The sequence below is a fragment of the Pipra filicauda genome, unplaced genomic scaffold (assembly GCF_003945595.2).
Source record: "Pipra filicauda isolate LSUMZ 115617 unplaced genomic scaffold, ASM394559v2 scaffold501_size416358_pilon, whole genome shotgun sequence".
NCBI lineage: Eukaryota > Metazoa > Chordata > Aves > Passeriformes > Pipridae > Pipra > Pipra filicauda.
This window is the reverse complement of record NW_024104645.1, coordinates 47309-67304: the sequence shown is the minus strand read 5'-3', so window position 1 is coordinate 67304 and position 19996 is coordinate 47309. Positions and strand designations below refer to the sequence as shown.

General features: G+C 47.5%; 2 protein-coding genes across 2 annotated transcripts in view; both read right to left on the bottom strand.

Annotated features, from left to right (window-relative positions):
* Positions 1 to 4248: 4248 nt before the first annotated feature.
* NUDT7 (nudix hydrolase 7) lies at positions 4249 to 8251 on the bottom strand. The gene is made up of 3 exons (XM_027729545.2): positions 8003 to 8251; positions 6891 to 7049; positions 4249 to 5104 (listed from the first exon to the last, which is right to left on the bottom strand). The coding sequence occupies exons 1-3, from the start codon at positions 8249 to 8251 to the stop codon at positions 4721 to 4723; spliced, it is 792 nt and encodes a 263-aa protein (XP_027585346.1). The 3' UTR covers positions 4249 to 4720.
* Positions 8252 to 9419: 1168 nt separating this feature from the next.
* The window catches only part of LOC114000433 (hydrocephalus-inducing protein-like), a gene marked incomplete at its 5' end in the record, with an annotated part of 56926 nt that continues 46349 nt past the window's right edge, over positions 9420 to 19996 (bottom strand). The window contains 16 exon segments of the mRNA XM_039386796.1: positions 9420 to 9715; positions 10545 to 10875; positions 11452 to 11564; positions 11768 to 11928; positions 13062 to 13283; positions 13620 to 13759; positions 14070 to 14327; positions 14922 to 15030; positions 15505 to 15700; positions 16469 to 16620; positions 17202 to 17434; positions 17803 to 18007; positions 18634 to 18688; positions 19016 to 19236; positions 19520 to 19688; positions 19881 to 19980. Coding sequence (XP_039242730.1) covers positions 9556 to 9715; positions 10545 to 10875; positions 11452 to 11564; positions 11768 to 11928; positions 13062 to 13283; positions 13620 to 13759; positions 14070 to 14327; positions 14922 to 15030; positions 15505 to 15700; positions 16469 to 16620; positions 17202 to 17434; positions 17803 to 18007; positions 18634 to 18688; positions 19016 to 19236; positions 19520 to 19688; positions 19881 to 19980 — 2825 coding nt within the window.

Sequence of the window (19996 nt, the reverse complement as noted above, 5' to 3'; positions counted from 1 at the left end):
ACTGTTCTTCATTAATGTTCCATTATTACTTGGATGTTTTCCTTCCTAGCACATGTACTTTTAATTTTGAAAAACAAACAAAAACCTACCCTAAATCTGAACTGCTAAGGAACAGGCAACCATTCAATGTAGTATATTTAGTTAACATCATAAAGCATAAAGAAATCTATGTTAAAACTCATAATCCCATACACTAAGTGAGCATTCTGACTGCAGAATGAGCTTCTGCAAGGAATCAGAAAAAGTGTGATTCTTTTTTTCTCTTCCTTATTTCTTAGATTACATTTTGGGAAGAGTAAGGTTAGGGGGACAGAGGGATTACCTAATGACCCTTTTTACTATAACTATTTCTTTTAAACTGGAGATGATTTAACATTTACTGTTGTGAAAGCTGCATTGCTATGGCAACCTTCTAAAAAAAAGGATCACTGTAGGTACATCACATTCATATTGACATGCAAACACAGACAGGAGGTTTTTCTTGAAAGACAGAAGCATCTCCAGATTTTCTATTTTATTTACATGATTTAGGTACAGGTTGAAAGAAGTAATCTGCTTTCTTGAATATTTACATTCTCATCTATCTATACATGCCTTAACCCTGTATGAACTCCAGCTGCATTTTAACTGAGCAACACACACTGAACTGCTGGAGATGAAAGGAACATTTTGTTTTTTCCTCACGCAAATGTGCTGCAAACTAGTCTAAACACTCTTTTCAGTAATTTTTATTATTTTTATATGGCTATAATTGTTAAATACCAGTTTACTTATCAAATATATGTGCTTTATGTTCACGTAAATGTTAAATACCAAAAGCCTGATTTGAGAACTGAAAAATATAGAAATGTTAAATGTTGAATCACTGCACATTAACTAAAGGAATGACTAACAACTCACATTCAACTGTACAACACTTATTTTTAGTTAATTTTAAATCATATCAGTAATTTTCTTGTTCTGATACAAGCCTTTGCACCCATTTTACTGTCATGTTAAGATCACTTATCCCATAGCTGGAGAATATAATCTGGAATTTATTTTTCATACCTTTTCTCAACTGAGTAATGACCTTGGTGATTTGTTTGTAAGAAAAGCTCAAGGAATAAATATACATATGTACCAACCACCTTTTCAGATTAGAAGCTATATTAACACACTATACTTAAGGTATCAGTGCATTTGCAATCGATAATGCAAAGTACAGGCACCCTTTAAAATCACTACATTCAAAATAAAAGTGGGTGGAAATAAATTTTAGTAATATTCAGATATAACACAGGAACAGTAGGAAAGAACCCTGCCCAGGTTGAAGGGATTTGTGTTCTAGTTCCTGCCCCAAAAAACTGTGGAAGATTTTTATCAGAAGATTGCCTAAGGTAACAATTTCCAATTAATAAATGTGGGACTTGCAGAATTATAGTTTTGGTAGCAAGCACTGAAATTTCCTTCTATTACTTTTGTGCTTAAAGTAGTTTTTTTGGCACTCAAATCCCAGATGGATACCTAAACAAAGAATGAGTCTTTTGAGTTAAGAAAATACTTCCCAAATTTCCAAACTAATGGCAGTAAAATTACATGGGATGCTCAGTGTGAAGCATGAAGCCACACTGGTTTAACTGTAAATCACTCAAGAATTTGTGGCTGGACCTCTGTAAGTTTTGTTTTTCAACAAGTTCAAATGGTTGATTTATAAATCAACACAATTTACATTTTCTAAAAGGAGCAACAGCTGGAACTGCTGGTGCTGTGTTGACAGTTCCCCACAATAATGTTTGAATAGAGAACTAAAGCCAAACAATGGTTTGAATTTGTACAATTTGTGCAATTTCTGTTCAGATCAGGTTGAGAGTTAAAAAGAGAAAAGTCACCTGGGAGCAGAGGAGGATGCTAAGTTAGTAATTATGTCTCTTGATACCTGTTTTGTTTACTAATCAAAGGTCTAATTGCTTTGCTCTATTTTAATTAAAAACATTCTTATTTTAATTACTTACTTTTCCTGCACACATTAGCACTGAGAGAAACCACTGAGGCTACAAGTAATATGATGAAGAGTTTGAAATCAAGCTTTTAAGAATGTTTTAATAATTTCACAAGTTTTTAATAAAGAAAAATTAAGCTGTTCTTCATATATGTGGCTACTACTTCTCCAAGGATTTCATCCTAGCCAAAAAAACCAAATCTTTTTTTCTTTTAACTTAGAAAGTCAACTGATATCAAATATAACTAATACAGGACATTAATAATAACATTAGCTAAAAGAGCTGGTGTAGGAATATGAAAGGTTTGATGGCATTTAGATATGCTAAAGGCTTCAAGGTGGCTGAATCTCACAGAAAATCTACTCATTAAACTTGAGGGAAACAGGAAAATGGAGAGCTCTAAAAAACACGGGGGGCAGATCATTATAATTTGTTTGGGAAAAAATCAGGATGTAATTTAATGAGGACAAATGCAAAGTGCTACACTTGGTTGGAGTAAATAATCAACTGTTCAAATACAGAATGCTCCAAGTTCAAATACAGGAACAACTGGCAGTGTTTTCAGAACAGAATGAGGGAACTTTAGTGGAAGTGAAATATGAGTCAGTACCATTGTGCAGCTTTCCCACCAGCAATCACAATGGGATAGATAAAAAGGAGCTGTGAAAGTAATCCTGTGCTAGCCAACCCAAATAGATAATCAAACCCCAGGTTTGATTATCACGTATTTGATGGGGGAGGAAGGTCTACTGAAGACTCAGGAAAGCAAAAAAAAAAATTACAAGAGATGTATAGAAAATGTGACTGAAAAAAACCCTGAGGGAATCTGATTATTTAAGTCTGAAGATGCCTCAGGAAGACAAAGTGATATAGTTTTCAGGAGAGCAGGAAGTAACTAAGGCTATGAGCTGCTCACCACTGTGCTGTGTACAGGACAAGAAGTGCTCCTGGCTACAGTTAAAAACTTTCTGCAGCGTGGCTAAGAGACCACAATGGATAGGGCAGGGAAGCTTAATTAAAAAAAATAGGTATTTATCAGAATATCATGTATCTGATTCCATCTTTAGGTGGCAAGGGAATAGGCTAATCCTTGAGGCCTTTCCCACACCAGTATTCTGACTGCCAATCTTGTATTTCCATAATGCCACAGCATAAAGAATGTTTCAGGCAGAATACCTGCCACTGAATGACCTCTGGGAAGAGACAAATAGTACACATGGCACAGCTGAAGCAGGGATGAAAGGCAAAGGGAAACTCAGTCCTTGCAAGATTTGCATTGATTTTAGCCTTGTTTTGGTACACTTCTGTCAGCTGAGGGCAACTCCAGCATCTTCCTCTTCTTCAGTAAAAGGTCATGCTGCATTTACCAGCCAAACACAAGCTGGAATTTCAGTGCCTAAATGCTACCAGCCAAAGAATGTTACGGATGCAATTATGAGAAGCTTAAAAAGTATCTCAGAATTGGCTTTCCTAGAAAATCAGGATTAGCTATTCAAGCTACATTTGGGAAACTCGTATTTGTAAAAATTATGCATTTTGCTGTAGTGACAGCCAACTTCAAGTACAGTAAAAAGCTGCTTAATGTACAAATCTGACTTCTGATCAGTTACTGCACGTGCAGAGGAACAGCCATCAGCTTTTTTTTTACACACTTCCATCCATTAGTGACTGGTGCAGGGGCAGCACAAGTGCAAACACCCCCAGAACAACTGAGTGTTTTTGTTCCTCTACTTCAAGACTAGCACTAGGGCACGAGATTCTGAGAGACACTGCCTGCTTTCAACTCACCTTGGTACCCAGGGAAAATCAGCTGTCCAGGCCTGGTAACACTTGGAGTTGTGAACAACATCTCAAATCCAAACTGAGTCACTTTAACTTTTAAAAATTTCACCATTTGCCAGCAAGGTCACGACCACTGTGAGCAAGCTTCTACTTCTCCAGCAATGAGGGAACAAGCACTAAGAGCACCACGTGTCTGACACTGCCAGGGTGCCTGGGGAAGGAAGAGCCAACTATACATTAGCATTTTTGTCCTTGTGAATACTCACCTCCACTTGTCTTTCCTGGAGATGACTCCTCAGTAGGGATGCTAACAAGATGCTGAGGAGCAACGTTAATTCCTGTTGCCTCTATCCTAAGTTTTCCACAGCCCACAGAATTTCCTTGCGAGAAAATGATGAAATGAGCAAGACTCATTAAACATATCATCCCACCCTCCTCCCTCCACAAGCCCAAGCAAAACAAAACAAGACTGTGAAAGCACCCAACACTTTTAATATTTTTATTGTGCGTTTTGTAAGTGCTTAAAGACACCACATCAGACTGTATCCATTGTGTTGTCCATACGTAGTTTGCCACATATATAAAGACAGGCAGACCCCCCAAAGCTTTCATATTCCAACTCAAAGAGACACAAATTAGATACAATAGTATCATCTCATTATACAGAAGGCAAACCATAGAAAGTATCTCCGATCACACAAAACAGAGGCAGGAACTGAAACAGACCTTCCAGAACTGTGTTTCATCAAAAATGCTGTGTGCTTCTGGCAACTTTAAAAGAGATTAAAAATTATGTTAATCTAGTCAACTGAAAAACATTAGTTAGAAATAAGCTTTAAGAAGTTCCCGATTCAGAAAAAAATTCAAGTGTAACTTTCAAACAAATAACAGGTACAGTGGGAATAAACAAAACCCTTTTTCCTCCTTCAGTATAAACTGATTGCCAGACCAGTTTGTCATAGATTACTCTTCTTTCTTTCATATATAGAAGCATACAGATTAATAAAGTAATTCTCGGAGGATGAAATCAAGTTGTCAAGGTCATAATCCACTTCAAAGGTAGGTCTCTCTCCAAAAATTACAAGAGCAAGAAATACAGCAAAGTGTGCAGTAAGTCCCCATATCTTGAATGACTTTTTATGTTCCTGGTCATAATATATAAAGCAGTGCATCAGAGTTAAGGAACCTGATGAGGTTTTATAGGACAAGGCCTTGTACTTTAAGGGCTTGATGAAGTACTCCAAAGGCACAAAAAAAACCTCGCTCACTTCATCTGGGTTAGGAGTGGCCTGGAATGCATCCTCTATAAATCCTACAACTGGTGTCACCAAATGATTCATCTAAAAGGAGAGAAAAAGAATAAGAAAACCCTATCAACAAAACCCTCAAACATTAGGTTTGTACCAAGTACAAATGTTCTTTATTTTAAAAGCATTTCAGCTGTTGCAAAATGAGTACAAGAAGCCTATGAACTATTCTTAACTGTAATGCAATTTAGCCCCTCTAATGGCAAGCTATGTAATTTGGTTTTAACAATTTAAAATTATCTTTTTGTATTTGTTAAACATGATTTTACAAATATTCAGTTTATTCAGTTCATTCTGTATAATCATATTGCAGTTAAAAAGGCTTGTCACTCTGCTACAGAAATAAAAAGCATGCGTGCTTTCTCATGGGTCTTCCTTATTTACTTTGTCAAATTCTGATTTTAATCTAAGTTTTCCAAATCACTCATGCTTTATCATATTTCTGTATCTATTTTCCTAGGATATAGGAATTTTCCTGGAATATAGAAACATGTTCCTATAGATACAGAAATATGATTAAAGCATATCTAGCTATAGAACACACGCTTTTTGAAACCACCTATCTATGGACATTTTAATTTTAAATGTAATCCCTTCTCCCGTAGGGAGGCAAAATCTACTGAAATAGTAGTTTTTATCAAGACCACACCAAAATTAGTTAAGATATTTTGCTAGCTTTATTTATTCACACTAACAAAGATCATTGTTCAGTAGAAAGGAGTAACACCAAAACAGCATTTGTGCTCTTTCATGCACGGCTGGAGAGACTCCATCCGAGTCAGAATCACCTGGAATTCTGTACAGAGAAGACAAAGTAGCTTCCAACAGGTAAAATTTTTGAGGTCCAAAACCAACACGATTTTTTCTACTGACTGAGACAATTTACTGGAAAACACTGAAAATTTGATCATTTTTACACAGAGCCTCTGAGCTACATGACTTTAATGTTATCTGCACAGAAATTATAATTTAAGAAGTTAACTAAAGCATTTCGCAATAAAATTTCAAAACCGGTTCTTCTGGTTTTTAATGGGGAGAGGATATTGCTAGCAGATAGAAAAACAGAAAACATAGTAATAAACTGTTACCTGGAGAACAAAAATAGTCTTTAGAAACAGCAGCCCCTCTGTGCTATGGGAAAACCCATCTTCTGCAACACTGAAGATTGTTATTGAAATTGGCAGCCGGTTAATTTACAAACAGAGACCAACACTCCAAAGACAACTCCGGGAGTCTCCCTGATGGAGTTTCCTATGGAATCCCAGTGCACATCACCTCTGGCAGGCCCTTTCTGCCTGCACAGCCCTGGTGTCAGCAGGACACTGAGTGAGAAACTTGTGAGGCTTCCGCAGGACATTGGAGCCCTGTTATACAGCCTGTCAGGAACATCTGCTCCGGTTTTGGGCTAACCCCATGGTAGAGTATTTTCCTTGCATCTTATCCAAACTTCCACATTGCTGCTGGTGTCCATTGTCTCAAGAAGAGTCTGGTATCATTCTCTCTACAACCACCCAGGAGAAGAGAACAGATAGATCCCCTGCTGGCTTTCACACTGAGCAAACCCCCCTCTCTCATCGTCTCCTCATAAGCCATGTGCTCTAACACCCTTACTGTCTTCATGGCTCTCTGCTAACTAAACTCTCACCAGTGCAGCACTGTCACTCTGGTACTCCAGTGTGTCACTAACTGGTGCCTCAAGGCTGGTCTGACAAATACCAAACACAGAAAAAAAACCTCTTCCCTTGAGGTCTGAAAAGGTCACTGTCAACCTCACAAAATATAACAACCCATCCTATTTTCTAATTTTATGTTGACTTACCTTATCAATTCCAGGCACCAGCCTACAGATCACTTCCACCTTCTCTGGCTGGAGTCCCACTTCTTCTTTAGCTTCTCGGAGAGCAGTATCAATTTCATCTTTATCACTGGCTTCACTTTTACCTCCTGGAAAACACACTTGCCCCGGTGATCTTCTCAGCTAGAATGTAAAGGAGCATTACTGTTAAATATAACAAGTTTTATATTTCCTCTTGGATGCACACAGATACTTGCTGGTATTGCAGCACCACTTTATGTTTATCTTCTCAGTCAAAGCTGCTGGAAATGGTGGTTAAGGTTTCTGCAGACCAGAAGAAACATGCCTTAGCAAGAGCTACACAAGAAAAAGCTGAGCCTATCCCCAACTAATCCATAAACCCTCACTTTCAGAAATACATTGTATCCATATAGCGTTGTGTAATTCATACTGTAACTTCTGCTTCAGTATGTCAAAGTTTACATTTTGCATCATCTTGTTTGCGTAAGAAACTGACAGATGAGTCCGGACAGACAACTTGAATAGCAAGATTAAAATACTCCAAGTAAGAGCAAGAACTTCCGAAAGACATAATTAAATAATGTACTTTTAAGTACGTTCCAGTAATAGGCTTGTGCATCAAAGAACCGTAAAAAATCACATTTACAATGAGCTTATCAGCTACGTAACTGTAATTATTTGGATCTTTCTAAGCAAAACTCAAAGTATTTACTGCAGACTGAAAAGTCTCATTAATAAAAGCTGCACTGCATTGTAACTTTTCTTCTTGAAGTCACCGTAAACAATCATTTCCTTTCCTGCTCTGGGAATCTTTTCCTGTCACGGGTTTCCGGGGATCCGACATGTTTCTGGCACGAAAACACCAGAATCACGGGAGTGTAAAAACATATGGTCGTGCCCTTGGGCACATGAGTCGAGGGGGGGCTGTGCAGATCCCGGGGCAGCGGGAGGGTCGGGATGGGGCTGTGCAGATCCCGGGGCAGCGGGAGGGTCGGGATGGGGCTGTGCAGATCCCGGGGCAGCGGGAGGGTCGGGATGGGGCTGTGCAGCCCCCCGGGGAGTGCACAGCGAGTGTTCCCCGGGCAGGATCGCGCCCCTCGAGCCCCCGGCCGTACCTGCATGGAGCGCACAGTGAGCAGCAGGTGCAGCCGCCCCTCCCGCACCATCAGCGGCAGCAGCACGGCGGCTTTGGGCAGCGGCAGGCGGGAGAACCTGTCCCGCACATCGAACTCCCTCAAGCGGCGCCGGGCGTTCTCCTTGACCCCCTGCCCAGGGGCGAACGGAGCGGAGCGCCGGGACCCCCCGGCCGTGCCCGGGCCGAGCGCTCGGTGCCCGTCCCGCTCCTCGTCCCGCTCCGCCGCCATCCCCGGCCCCGCCCGCTGTGCCCGGCCCGCCGCCCCGCCCCGGAGCCGCCCATCGGCACAGCTCGGGTCCCTTCCCTTTCCCCGCTCCCGGCCGTGTCCCTGTGCCGGAACCGCGGGGCCGTTCCCTCCTTGCCCAGCACGGGGCCCCATCGCCCCAGAAATGCGGCGCTGACGCCATTTGGCTCCACGGACCCAGTTCAGCCCCCGCTGAACGGCGGGATTGGAGCAGCTCCCGGCGGGAGCGGGACGGGCAAAGTGCTGCATTTCTGCCCAAACACTTGGAGAATCACGGACTCACAGGATGTTAAGGGGTTGGAAGGGACCTCAAAAATCATCTTGTGCCACCACCTGCCGCTAGACCTGGTTGCTCAGAACCCCCTCCAGCCTGGCTTTTTGAGAGTTGCAGGGCTGGAGCATCCACAACCTCCCCAGGCAACCTGTGCCAGTGTCTCACCACCCTCACAGTAAAGAATTTCTTCCTAATATCTAAGCCACATGTCCCCTCTTTCAATTAGTACCCATTACTCCTTGGCCTGTCACTACAGTTCCTGACAGAGTCCCTCTCTGGCTTCCCTGCAGGCCCCTCCAGGTACTGGAAGGTGCTACGAGGTCTCCACACAACCTTCTCTTCTGCCTGTCACTGACATGGGTTGTCTTACTCAGCTAAGCTCTGGGACAGTGGCTGATGTTGGGAAGCACCTTGGAAACAGAGCAATGGACAATGAAGGCTGAACCTTCCAGTCCCAAGAAAAGCTGGATTGTAATAATTACTGAGGCAATGGTAGCGCTCCCCTCGGGCTAGGGTTCAGGTAGCAAATGCTCCAAGGCTGTCAGGGGATAACTGATCATTGCCACTCTTGTCCTTCACCCCAGCCTTTAGCCAAGCAGCTGAAGTTCCCGCTACAGTCAGTGCTGCTCCCACATTAGCCATGCAGAGTTCCTAGTGTGATCAAGGGACACTTCACCACCCCACCCATTACACAAAGGCCAAGGAATGGGAATTCCTAAGAGAGCAGAGCAGCCTGCGGAGGAATAGGGGTGATGTCTGATCACACCTGCTTTCCTGGAGATGGCTGAGCCCCAGCTCCCAACCAAGCACCACACAGACACCTGCTCACTCCCCTCCTGTGGATGTGGGAGAGAACTGGAAGAGTAACAGTGCGAAAACTTGTGGGTTGAGACACAGTTTATTAGGTAGTATGTGGATGACGTAGAGATGGGTGTTGGGGGTTGAAGAGCAGCTGGGGAGGCCTCTGGTGAAGGCTGGGAAACCATGAGCAGAAGAAGCCATGACACAAATGGTGTCACTCTGGTTTTGCTGACCGCTGCACCTTCTTTGGTTTGCTGCTCTGGGTTTCACCTTTTTGCAGTGATGTAGAGTGTTTCAGACCAGCCTTCCGCAAATAGCCTTTCCCCATCACAAACACCGATGGGCTCTTCTGAGATGGCTTCAGGTTAGGAATGCTGGGAAGAAAGGGACTGGTATTAGCCAGATGAACATTTCCAGCCAGCCAGCTGCTCGCCTGTCTCCTCACAGAGCACACAGTGTCACATCCTCTCTCCATGCAAGCAGCGAGCAGCAAATGAAACAGAACTGCACTCCCTGCCACGGAGGCAGCAGAGGTGGAAGGGCAGAAACACAACCAGTTATGGGCCTGGGGACCAACTGCAGCATATGGGGTTCCAGGTAGAGAAGGAGGCTGGGCTTGTCCCATAAGGAAGCATAGCTGGGGACTGGCTGGCCCCTTGGCAGCCATTCTGGATCTCCCATTCCAGATTTTGCAGCCCTCCAGGAGCTTAGTGTTTCATACAGTGTCTTTTCCCATTGTCTCCACACAGATCCATAGACATCTCCACAGACATCTGGCCTTGGCCAGATGATCATCTTTCTGTGCTCTTGGATGCTGTGTGTTCCTGCTGCCTCTCTGGGGCTGGCTGTCCCCAGGGCTGCATGCTCACCCACCCCAGTCAGAGGGACTGAAGGGAGGATGTCAGAGGATGGACCAGGCTCTGCTTGGTGCTGCCCATCAATAGGACAAGAGGCAATGGGCATAACCTGATGCAAAACAAGTTCCACCTGAACGTGGGGAAGAACTTCTTTCCTGTGCAGGTGACAGGTTGTCCAGAGAGGGTGTGGAGTCTCCCTCACTGGAGGTATTCCAGAACCCTCTGGACACAATCCTGTGCCATGCGCTCTGGGATGACCCTGCTTGAGCAGGAAGGGTGCACCAGATGGCCCATCCTGTGATACCCACCAGGAGCATGGATTGGAAAGCACCTGGACATTTCTTACCTGCACAGCATTTCAGCCTTAAATTCCCCCACACGCGTCGGGCAGAATTTCACTTGGAAAATCTGGTTTTGTCCAGCAGGGATGGTACCACAGTCAGGCTCAATGGAGAACAGTGGTGGGTCATTGAAGTCATCTGGATACAGTTCCATGGAGGAACTAACGTACTTCGAAAGGCAGGTCATCTGGCTTGAACGGCGCCGACTTGGCGTGGGCTGAGTAGAGTGGGGCCGACTTGACTGGGGCCGAGTTGACTCGAGCGGCGACGCCCAGTGCACCCGACTTGCACGATGCTTGAACCAGTGATCCACAGTATCAGAGGACAAGAAATAACCTGCAGGAGGGAAAAGGACATCTTTCAAAGACAAAATCCTTTGTTCCCAACAACTCTGCCTCCTGCTGCAGGTGGATAGAAGAGAGCTGGGATGCACTTGGAGCACCTCTGGCCAAGTACTTTCAGCAGGAGATAGAGCGGCTGGGAGCAGGGTCTCCGCCTGCAGCACACACTCCCATGCTGGGGCAGGAGGCTTGGTTTTAGACAGTGACTTTGCATTTGCCCTGGAGTGGGGAACTGCATACAGACAGCGGCTGCAGGGCAGCTCAGTTGTTCCACCCTTGTTTTTCCCAGTCTCAGAGACTTCCCAAAGAGGTGCCCTGATGTCCCCCTTCCCAGTCCTGACCCAGCATGTGGCTCTCCTCAGAGCCCGGCTCAGCTCCTGTGCAGAGCACAAGTGGCAGAGCAAGAAGAGGAGGGGCTAAAAGGCAGAGAGGGGGTAAGGAGAAAACTCTCCAGCTGCAGCTGGGAAGTGGACAGGGATGAAAAAGCAATTAATGTTTTGGGGTGAAGTGGCAGGGTCTTCTCCTTGGACCCTCAGCTACCAACTGAAATGTCCCAGAGCCAATGACTTACGCATCAGAGTGACCGAGAACGGCTTTCCAGAACTCTTTGATGGTCTTTCCTCCTCCAGATCCACCTCCCAGGAGTATTTCAGGGCTACTTTGCCTGTATTGGACATCTGGAAACTGAAAAACAAGGAGGAGGAATAAAAAGTATGTACTAAAGTAACACTGTATGGTGGGCTTCTGGTACCACCTTCTGCTGAGGAACGTCTTCTTCTCCAGGCAACTCTGCCACGTTCAGAATTGCTGCCCTGGGTGGCCCAAACAAAGTATTTCAAAGTCTGGAAGTTTAGGAGGAAAGGGCCAACATGGTGCCCAGCACTCACGTGCTTATATCTGTCTGGAAGGGCTCAGTCTGCTTCATCTGAACCTCGATGGTGTCCAATTTGAACTTGGCATAGTCAACCTGAGCACTGAGGAAAAGCTCAACCTCGCGGCTGCTCTTCTCCAGGACGGTGTGAGGTGGTTCCGGGACTGCCTTGGCCACCTGCAGGCAGAGGAGGGAAGAATCACTGAGCAGAGCCCAGAAAGCCAGGCTGAGCTGAGAAATCCTTTGGCCTCCAAACTCAGCCGCATAGAAAGGACATTCAGGTTTATTTCCCTGGAAAGATGACAAAACTGGACTGTTGTACTACAGTATTGGTTTCTACCCACTGATCAAAGCAGTCACCACCACAGCTATTAATACACTCATGGGGATTATGGCCAGCTGTCAGTCCCAGTGCTTCAACCCTGTAGAGCCTCTGACCTTTTCCCTGGTCCCCTATAAATCCAGCAGGTCTCAAAGTTAGGATTAAGTTCCCCTGCTGGAGCCCTGTGGATGGAGAAGCCCAAGACTGACTAGTCCTAGAAAGAACTTCCTTCTCGTCTTAGGAGAAAGTGCTCTCCAGATGGCACATGGGGGGTGGGAGCTGGCTGTGGGCATTTTGGGATGCGAATGATCTCACTGGGAAAGTCTCCAACTGCTGATGCTCTGATGGGGAAGTTGGGTTTACAGGACTTACAAAGTTCTCAGAAAGAACCTTCACCAAGACAAGTGTGTTTGGCAATAATGATAGAAAAAGCAAGAGTTTCTGGAGATGATGCTTCTCCAGACTCCTGCACAGTGCCTGGGCTGCTCCATAATGAGATATCCCCCACAAGACAGAAGCCACACCCCAAATCTCTGGTATCGGTGTAGGCAGAGCTCGGAGCTCACTGGTGTACGCGGAAGAGCACTTGTGCTGCTCTCCCCTTCAGAACAAGAGACAGAACGCAGTGGAATTAACTCCTTGGGGGTGACAAGGCACCAAATCAGATGAAGAGACTTTAACACTGTCAAATGGGATAAAATCAAACGTGACCTCCCATTCAACACGGGCTGCAACACTTGGCCTGTGGCACAGACCGGCAGTTTGCATGTGGATAAAGGTCTCTTGCCCAAAGGCTTCCCCCTCTGGTGTGAGCGCACCCGCTCACTGCGCATCCGCCTCTCCCTAAAAGGCACTGCTGGTGAACCTCCCGGCTGGAGCCAATGCCCAGGGGAAGCAGGAGCTGCTCTGCCAGCAGCGCTGGTGCTCTGCTGCTGTCGGCAGGTCCTTTTGCAGAAGCTTGGTTAGCTTTTGCTGTTGTGCTTCTTACCTTCTCCTTGATAGGCCAGCGGGCTCCTGGTAATCTCTCAGTGGTGTCCTCCCATTTCTCAGTGTACATTCCATCGTCCCAGTTGTAAACCTCTTCTGGTGGCAGCTGGTATTTGATCTTGTCCACCTTACACTTCACAGAGTGCCTTTTGATGGTGACCGGGACTTTGGATTTCAAGGTCACTCTGATATCCTTGGCACAGCCAGGCTGGAGGTGTCCCACCTAGGGAGAACCAGAGAGTCAAGACCAAACTGGAATCACTGGCAAGGGCAGCACTGACAGCAAAAGGAACTGATATGGTGAGCAGCTGTGCCGGGAATCTGCACCTCAGTGAGGATTTATGTGAGATTTAATAAAGCAAAGTATCAACAGAAGGTGCCACCTCCCATAACATGGAGCCTTTTCTGCTGGGCTGACAGCCCTGCCCCAGCACAGCCAGGGATTGCATCTCCTGCATGGCACTGGAATGGGCTCTCACTCTGGTGACTCCCTGCCAGCTCCCAGGAACACCGGGAAAGGGCTTGAGCAACTGGGAAAGGCAGGGCTGTCCCAGCTCACCTTGGGGGAGAACCGGAATAGGACGTCTGCCAGCCACTCAAACCGCATCACCTCCTTGCTGCGGTTGGTGACTGTGAAGGTCTTCTCGCAGAGCTCCCTGACTGCACAGTCCCCGAACTCTATGTGATTTGCTCTGATAGCTGTGAAGAAGGAGAGCAAGAGATCTCAGCATGCAGTGAGGTCCATCCGCCCCCCTCACGTGCAGAGACACGTGTATGTTCAGCTCTTCCTTGCACCAAGCCTCCCTCCCTCTGGGGGGTCCCCAAGCCCATGGCTGTGCCTGTGCCCAGTGACAAGGAGCACAGCAAACACTCCTCTGTGTGCACGGCTGGCAAGCTCACAGGCCCCCAAGTCCAGTGGGTGACAGCCCAGCCCTGGTTAGAGAGAGGACGTGCATGATCAGACATTTTCCTCTTCCTCGCTCTACCTTGGCAGCCTCTCCTCTCTTACCCTCAATGATGTCGTCCTCCAGACTGCCCTCAGCATTGCTCTTCTCGCTGTCTTCTGCTAGTCCAGGGACGTTATCAAAGGTGAAGTCATCGTCGTAGCCTTCACCCACCAGCTCTATGTTGATCTCATTGTTGCCTGACAGTGGCACACGGATCTTCCCTTCCACACGTTGGGCCAGGGTGGGTTTGAAAAACACATCAAATTCTGCTGATTGCCCGTGTTCCAGGAGCATGTAGGGCTTCTTGGGATGCTTCTTGGCTGCACAGCAATGAGAATCAGATTTAAGTGATACAGCTGTACAGAGGAAATATTTCCCGGGGTTATACGAGGAATAAGAGGTTGGAATCAGTTGCTTCTAAGCAGAGGTTCTCCCACCAGTGGTTCCAGACCCTCTTCCTGTGTTCACAAGACTATGCCACCATCACACATATCACCACTTAAGCGGCTTAACCTCAGGTTAACGCCCAGCCCTCATTCCATCTGCTTCCAGCCAGCTCCTGCCGTATGGAAGGCTGAGCCAAGGAGTGGTTTTGGCTTCTGCTGGCTGGCTTGTGTGCTCAAGGGCTGCCTCCGTTCAGGCTGGTACCTTCCCACACGCAGCAAAGACCTCAGCCAGTCCACTGAGGTGGTGATAGTCCCCCACAGCTCAACCCACCGTGTCTCGAAGAACAGAAAAACTTCCTACAACTTACTAGGAGGAAACCCCGCAAGGAATCCACAAGAAAAGCTCGGGGGACAGAGAGACCAAGGAAAGAAACTACGTCTAACATGTGGCTGCTGCTTAGACAAGCCAAGATCAGGGCACACCTTTTCCCTCTGTGAATGATCACGCTGCATGGTTAATGAATTTACCTTTTCCAGTGGACTCTTCTTCCATGTCTCCAATGTGGAAGGCACGGAGTGCGGACTGCGTGCCTTTCATAAAGAAAACTCCCTTGTCATCCACGATATGAACTGTAAACTGAGAAAAGGGAACACGGAGCACAATGACATTGGTGTGAGTAGAGGCTGGCACGTGGGTTGAGCCCGTACGGTCGCTGGTCCAGCACGGGGAAGCCAGACCACCTCCCCACCTCAAACACAGCGCCCAGCACAAAGGTTAAGTGAAGTCACACAGGGGAAAAAGGGTGTTCAGAAGCATATGGATAAACAGGACAGACAGTCATGAGCAGAATGTAATTAAACCACAACTAAGTTTAATTAAAATGGAGTCAACCAGTATCAAATGCAATCTCACGGAACTGGGACATCATACATGCCCACATGAGAACAAAATGTGAGCTGGGAGATGGGGGGAAAAACACCCCACCACCTTTCTTGTGTTGTGTTCAACTAAAGAGGAAAGACTGGACAGAAAATCACATTTTTTGGGACCTTTGCTCCATGGGACAAGCACTTGTTCCCAGCCCAGAGCATTCCCTGAGCAGGTGCTTACCTCTGTGGGTATGACGCCATCGTTACGAAGGACCAGGGGCAGTGTCTGTGAATCCCCCAGCAGGAGCCTCCTGAAGCGCAGCACAGGGTTTCCTCTCTTGCTCCGAAGGCCCGGGCACTCGACTGTCACCTGAGGCACGTGCCCCTCTCCACTGATAGTGAAGGTCAGGTGTTGGGGTTTCGTATTCACAGAGCTGCTGGAGGGGCACAGAAACCATTTCAGCCAGAGCCTTCCAGAATAACAGTTCTAAATAATTTCCCTGATTTGAATCATGCTGTACAGCAGATAAATAATGAAGCACCAGATGAGACGTGGCAAATGCTCTGGCTGCAGTGATATGAGACATATGCAACAAGCAAAAGCACACCATGAGAACAGTACAAAGGCAAGAAGGGAAAACCAAACCAACAGCACCATCAGTAAAGATTATTTCCAAGGCCACTACAAAAGGAACTGCTTGTTAGGGCAGAAAGCTGACTTCCCTGTTCCAATTCAGCCACTAAAGGCTTGGGGAAGGGCAGGTCAGAGCCCCAGTACACAGGTCCCAGGGAGAGGAACTGGGCTTCTCTTTGATAAGAGCTCCAATCACTCCCCTGATATAAAAATAGCTTAATGCATGCAGGGAACCACACAGGATCACTTCCTTTTACAGAAATAAGGAGGAAATCTTGACTTGCTGGCACAGAAACTGCTTCATCTAAGCCTTTTGTCCTTGGAAAGCCCCAGCTCAGCTGTTGCACTTCTCAGTAACTTCCAGCTGGCTACCTAAGGCCCTCTCTTCAGAGTCCCTCACACAGGCTGAAGTATCCTCCCCATTTTTCTGCTCTGCTCTGCCTAACAGTTACTACCTCCCAGATCATCTCATGCCAAGTACTCTGCCTAAGAGTACTGAAAGCATTAGAGGTACCAAGAGGAGAGGCAGCTACCAGAACGGTCCCCCCCAATACTTCACAGGGTCACTCACCCTTTTGGGATAACAACGGAAGCTGTGAAAGTACAGTGGTAGTCCTCCTTTTCTTCTGGAGTGAAGGTCACTGTTGCAAAGGCGTGAGATAAACCAGGAATCTTCATCTCAACAGGATCCAACTTGAAGATGTTGTGGATGAGGCTGTGAGGCTTGGGGGGAACCCACAGTGCAGTGTTAGGAGGAAACATCTTTCAGTGTGACCCAGTACATCCATAGATGCATCCCTGGGAACAGCCCCAGACAGCCTGTCTTGCTTCATGCTTCCCTGGGCAGGCTCCTCCATCCCAGGGGATGCTGACCTTGCGCTAATGCCCAGGCATACAAAAGCTTGCTTTGATGGCTGGGTAGCCACCCCAACACATGTGGGAGGTTGGGGCAGCATGGAAAACCCTGCAAATAACCAAGGACTGGCCTTTCAAGAGAAGGAAATGCCAGGAAATGCTCTGCTTTGAGCTCTGTCCCATCAGTCCGTAACAGTCCCTCTCTGAGTGTGCTTTCAAGAGATGTTCAGGATTCCCACCAAAGACCCAGAAGCGTGAGCCAAAATTTGCTTGAGAGATGTGGAATTCAATGCAAGTGCCCCCCTGGCATTGCTGCTCTGCCCTGCAGTTTGACCTGCACTGAGCTGGACTGGTCCAGCTGGGCCAGAGAATGCAATGACTCTGGAGAACAAGGCAGGCTCTCACATGGCCTTTAGAGAGCAGTGGTCACCTTGGCCTCTTGTTCTTACCTCTCCAGGCAAGGCTTTGATGGAGAGGACCACATTACATGGGATACAGCTGGCATTAGAGATCTTGAAGTGAGCTGTGGCCCGTTGCCCAACCAGAACTTTGGTGAAGATGAATGTGTTATCATCTCTGATGAAAACACCGTTGCCTTGCACTGACTGTAATGTCTGGTGGAGATTGACGTTGCTGTGGATCGGGTACTTCTCAAAGATGGATGTGACATCTTCAACAAGCGCTGCAGACAGACCAGAGGGAGGGCTGAGGCTGGAGAAGCCTCTGCTGAATTTACCTGGACCCAGTTGGCCTCTCAGAAGGCTTGATAAGCCCTTTCTGCCCAGGTGACTGCAAAACCCAGCCTTGGATAAGAGAGCTCAGTCAGTGAGGATGGAGCTCAGTCAACCTCAGTCTTAAAGGGCATTGCTTTCCTTTTATGCTTCCACACATCCCTCCCAGCCTCTCCCCACTGGTGGACTCGAAAACGACTGCAACCTCTGAGGATTTTAAGGTGGGACTTCAGGACCAGGGTGCCTCTCTATCCAAGCAGCAAGTTTAGGTGCTGATCAGCAGCAGGACTGCCCATGGCAACCTGTGGACAGTACGTACCTGGGAAGCAGGACTCGGCAGTCAGGATAAAGGGAACGCCGAGGGGATTGTCCTTGGGGTCTCTGTTGCTGATGTCAATGCACAGCCTCTCCTCGCATTTCCCCTCTGCTCCTGCGTTGCAATCCACTGTGATGTTTTGTTTGCCCCAAGGACCGATGGAGCCGGAGCAAGGGGACACGGTGAACATGCCTACAGTGAGCTGAGCCTGCAGAAAGAGCACCAGGACAGGCTGATGCCTAACAGCCGTACCCTGAACACCCCCAGCAAGGAGGATGCCACGCCTCGGCCTCCAGCTGGGCCCGAGCACCCAGCGGCAGGGCAGGGAAGGATGACTCCACGGCCCAAAGGCAGCCCCAGGATGAGATGAACAAGCCAGGAGGAACTGCACGTCTGTCCCGAGTGGCAGAGAGGAAGGAGTTTGGTGAAAAGAATGAAGGTGGTAGCTGGGATCCTTCAACCTCCAGGGGTACAGGAGAGCAGAAATGACTGAGAGCAATGATGGGAGAGAGGGAGAAGACTGGAAAGAAGAAAAAGCAAAGTTGTCAGTGCTCTACAGATTGGGAATTCAGATGGGGACAGTTTGCTCCTGTGGTGTTCACAGATCTGTGCTGGCTAGCAGCCACCAAACACAGGACCTGCTCCCCTCTCTTGACCCCACAACTGCAGGTCAGAGCCAGAGCATGGGACTGTCAGTGGAACTGAGCAGATAATGGACTCTCCATCCCGCAGATCATGTCCTATCCCTCATGTCCTATCCCCAGCCTGGGCACAGCTGCATCCTCCCCCATCCCCTGCAGCACCACATGCTGGGGAGGAGCAGGAGCCACCCACCTGTGTCGAGTGCGTTTTTTCCCTGACCGAGGGGGCAGATTCCTCTTGCTGTGAACTGAGAGGAGAAAGCAGAGATGTGTCATGCTGAGCTCCCCTGCCTTTGTCTGAGGCCAAAGCTGGCCTTCCTCCCCATGGAGGAAAGCCTTCCTGCTCCCGATGGCCCCCGGAGAGCTGCCTGCAGCACCCATTGCTGCAGCTCATGGACAGAGCAGCTCTGTCACCAGCTTTGTCCCACACATGGGGATACTGAGGTGTTTTTTTGCTCCCTCTTCCCAAGTCAGTGACCCAAATGGACAATAACCCAGGTCTGGCTGCCTGTCACACACCAGCTGTGTGGTGGTGCCTCCTCAGACAAGAAAGGCTGGTGCAGGTCTTCTCTTACCTTTGCAGTGGAGGTGCTTGGTGGATGAAGAATTTGAAGTTGAGGGCGCCTTTGTTCTCTACAGTTAAGACCTGGGTCTTCTTGGTGCCCTTAATCATGGTACCGAAGTCGATGGGCGAGGCAGGCTCGATGCTGTACTTGCTGTACACTGCTCTCGCCGACACCCTCACTGGGATGGTGGCAACAGTCTCACCTCCTTTACCCACTTGGGGATCAAAGACCTGCAACCAAAGGAGGGGCTGGTAAACACAGCAGAGGCCAGTCTCTACCCCTGTCCCCTGACCCCACCCCAGGTCTCCGGCAGCTCACCCTCCCTATTTAAAGGCCTCTTCCAGAGCCAGATTTCCAGCTCTCTTATGAAGCCTCCCAAATGGTTCTGGAAGTTTTTGTTTGTGTATGTAGGAGAGAGGATGCCCCAGCTAAAAGCTTCTTTGCCAAAGACACCTCTCCTGCTTATGCTCCCAAGACACACTGTGCTAATATAGCCGGGCCCTGGCAGCTCACCTGGCAGAGCAGGATGGGTTTGCTCTTGAGAAGCATTTCAGTCATAGGGTGGAAGAGGATCTCAACTTTCACAGGTGGCTTGGAGGCTTTCAGCACACCCTTCTGTGGCTGGACAGTGAAATGAGATTTCAAGTCACCCTTCTTGGAACTTCCAGTTGTCAGTCTGAAACTGTGGAGAAAGGGAGAGAATGAAGACCTCTGCAGTTGAAAGTACAGGTGCCACCAGCACAGCCAGGACTTTGCATAGGACCAGAAAAAAAAGAAAAGGGAGCAGCACGGGAACAGGTTCTAGCCATGGACAGAGGGAGAACGCAGGCCTGGGAGCCTGAGGAAAAGCTCAGCACCAGGCAGCTGGACTCACCTGTACTCAATGTCATATAAGCCTTTGTTCTTAAGACTGAGGACTTCCTTCTTATTATCAAAGACATTAATGGTTCCAAAATTCACGCTGCCATCTGGACCTGTAGAAAACCCGCA

Coding starts and splice junctions, on each gene's coding strand:
- NUDT7 (XM_027729545.2), bottom strand. CDS start 8,251: ATGGCGGCGGAGCGGGACGAGGAGCGGGACGGGCACCGAGCGCTCGGC. Junction 7,050..8,002: donor TCACTGTGCGCTCCATGCAG/GTACGGCCGGGG, acceptor TTTACATTCTAG/CTGAGAAGATCACCGGGGCA. Junction 5,105..6,890: donor TGGTGCCTGGAATTGATAAG/GTAAGTCAACAT, acceptor CTCTCCTTTTAG/ATGAATCATTTGGTGACACC.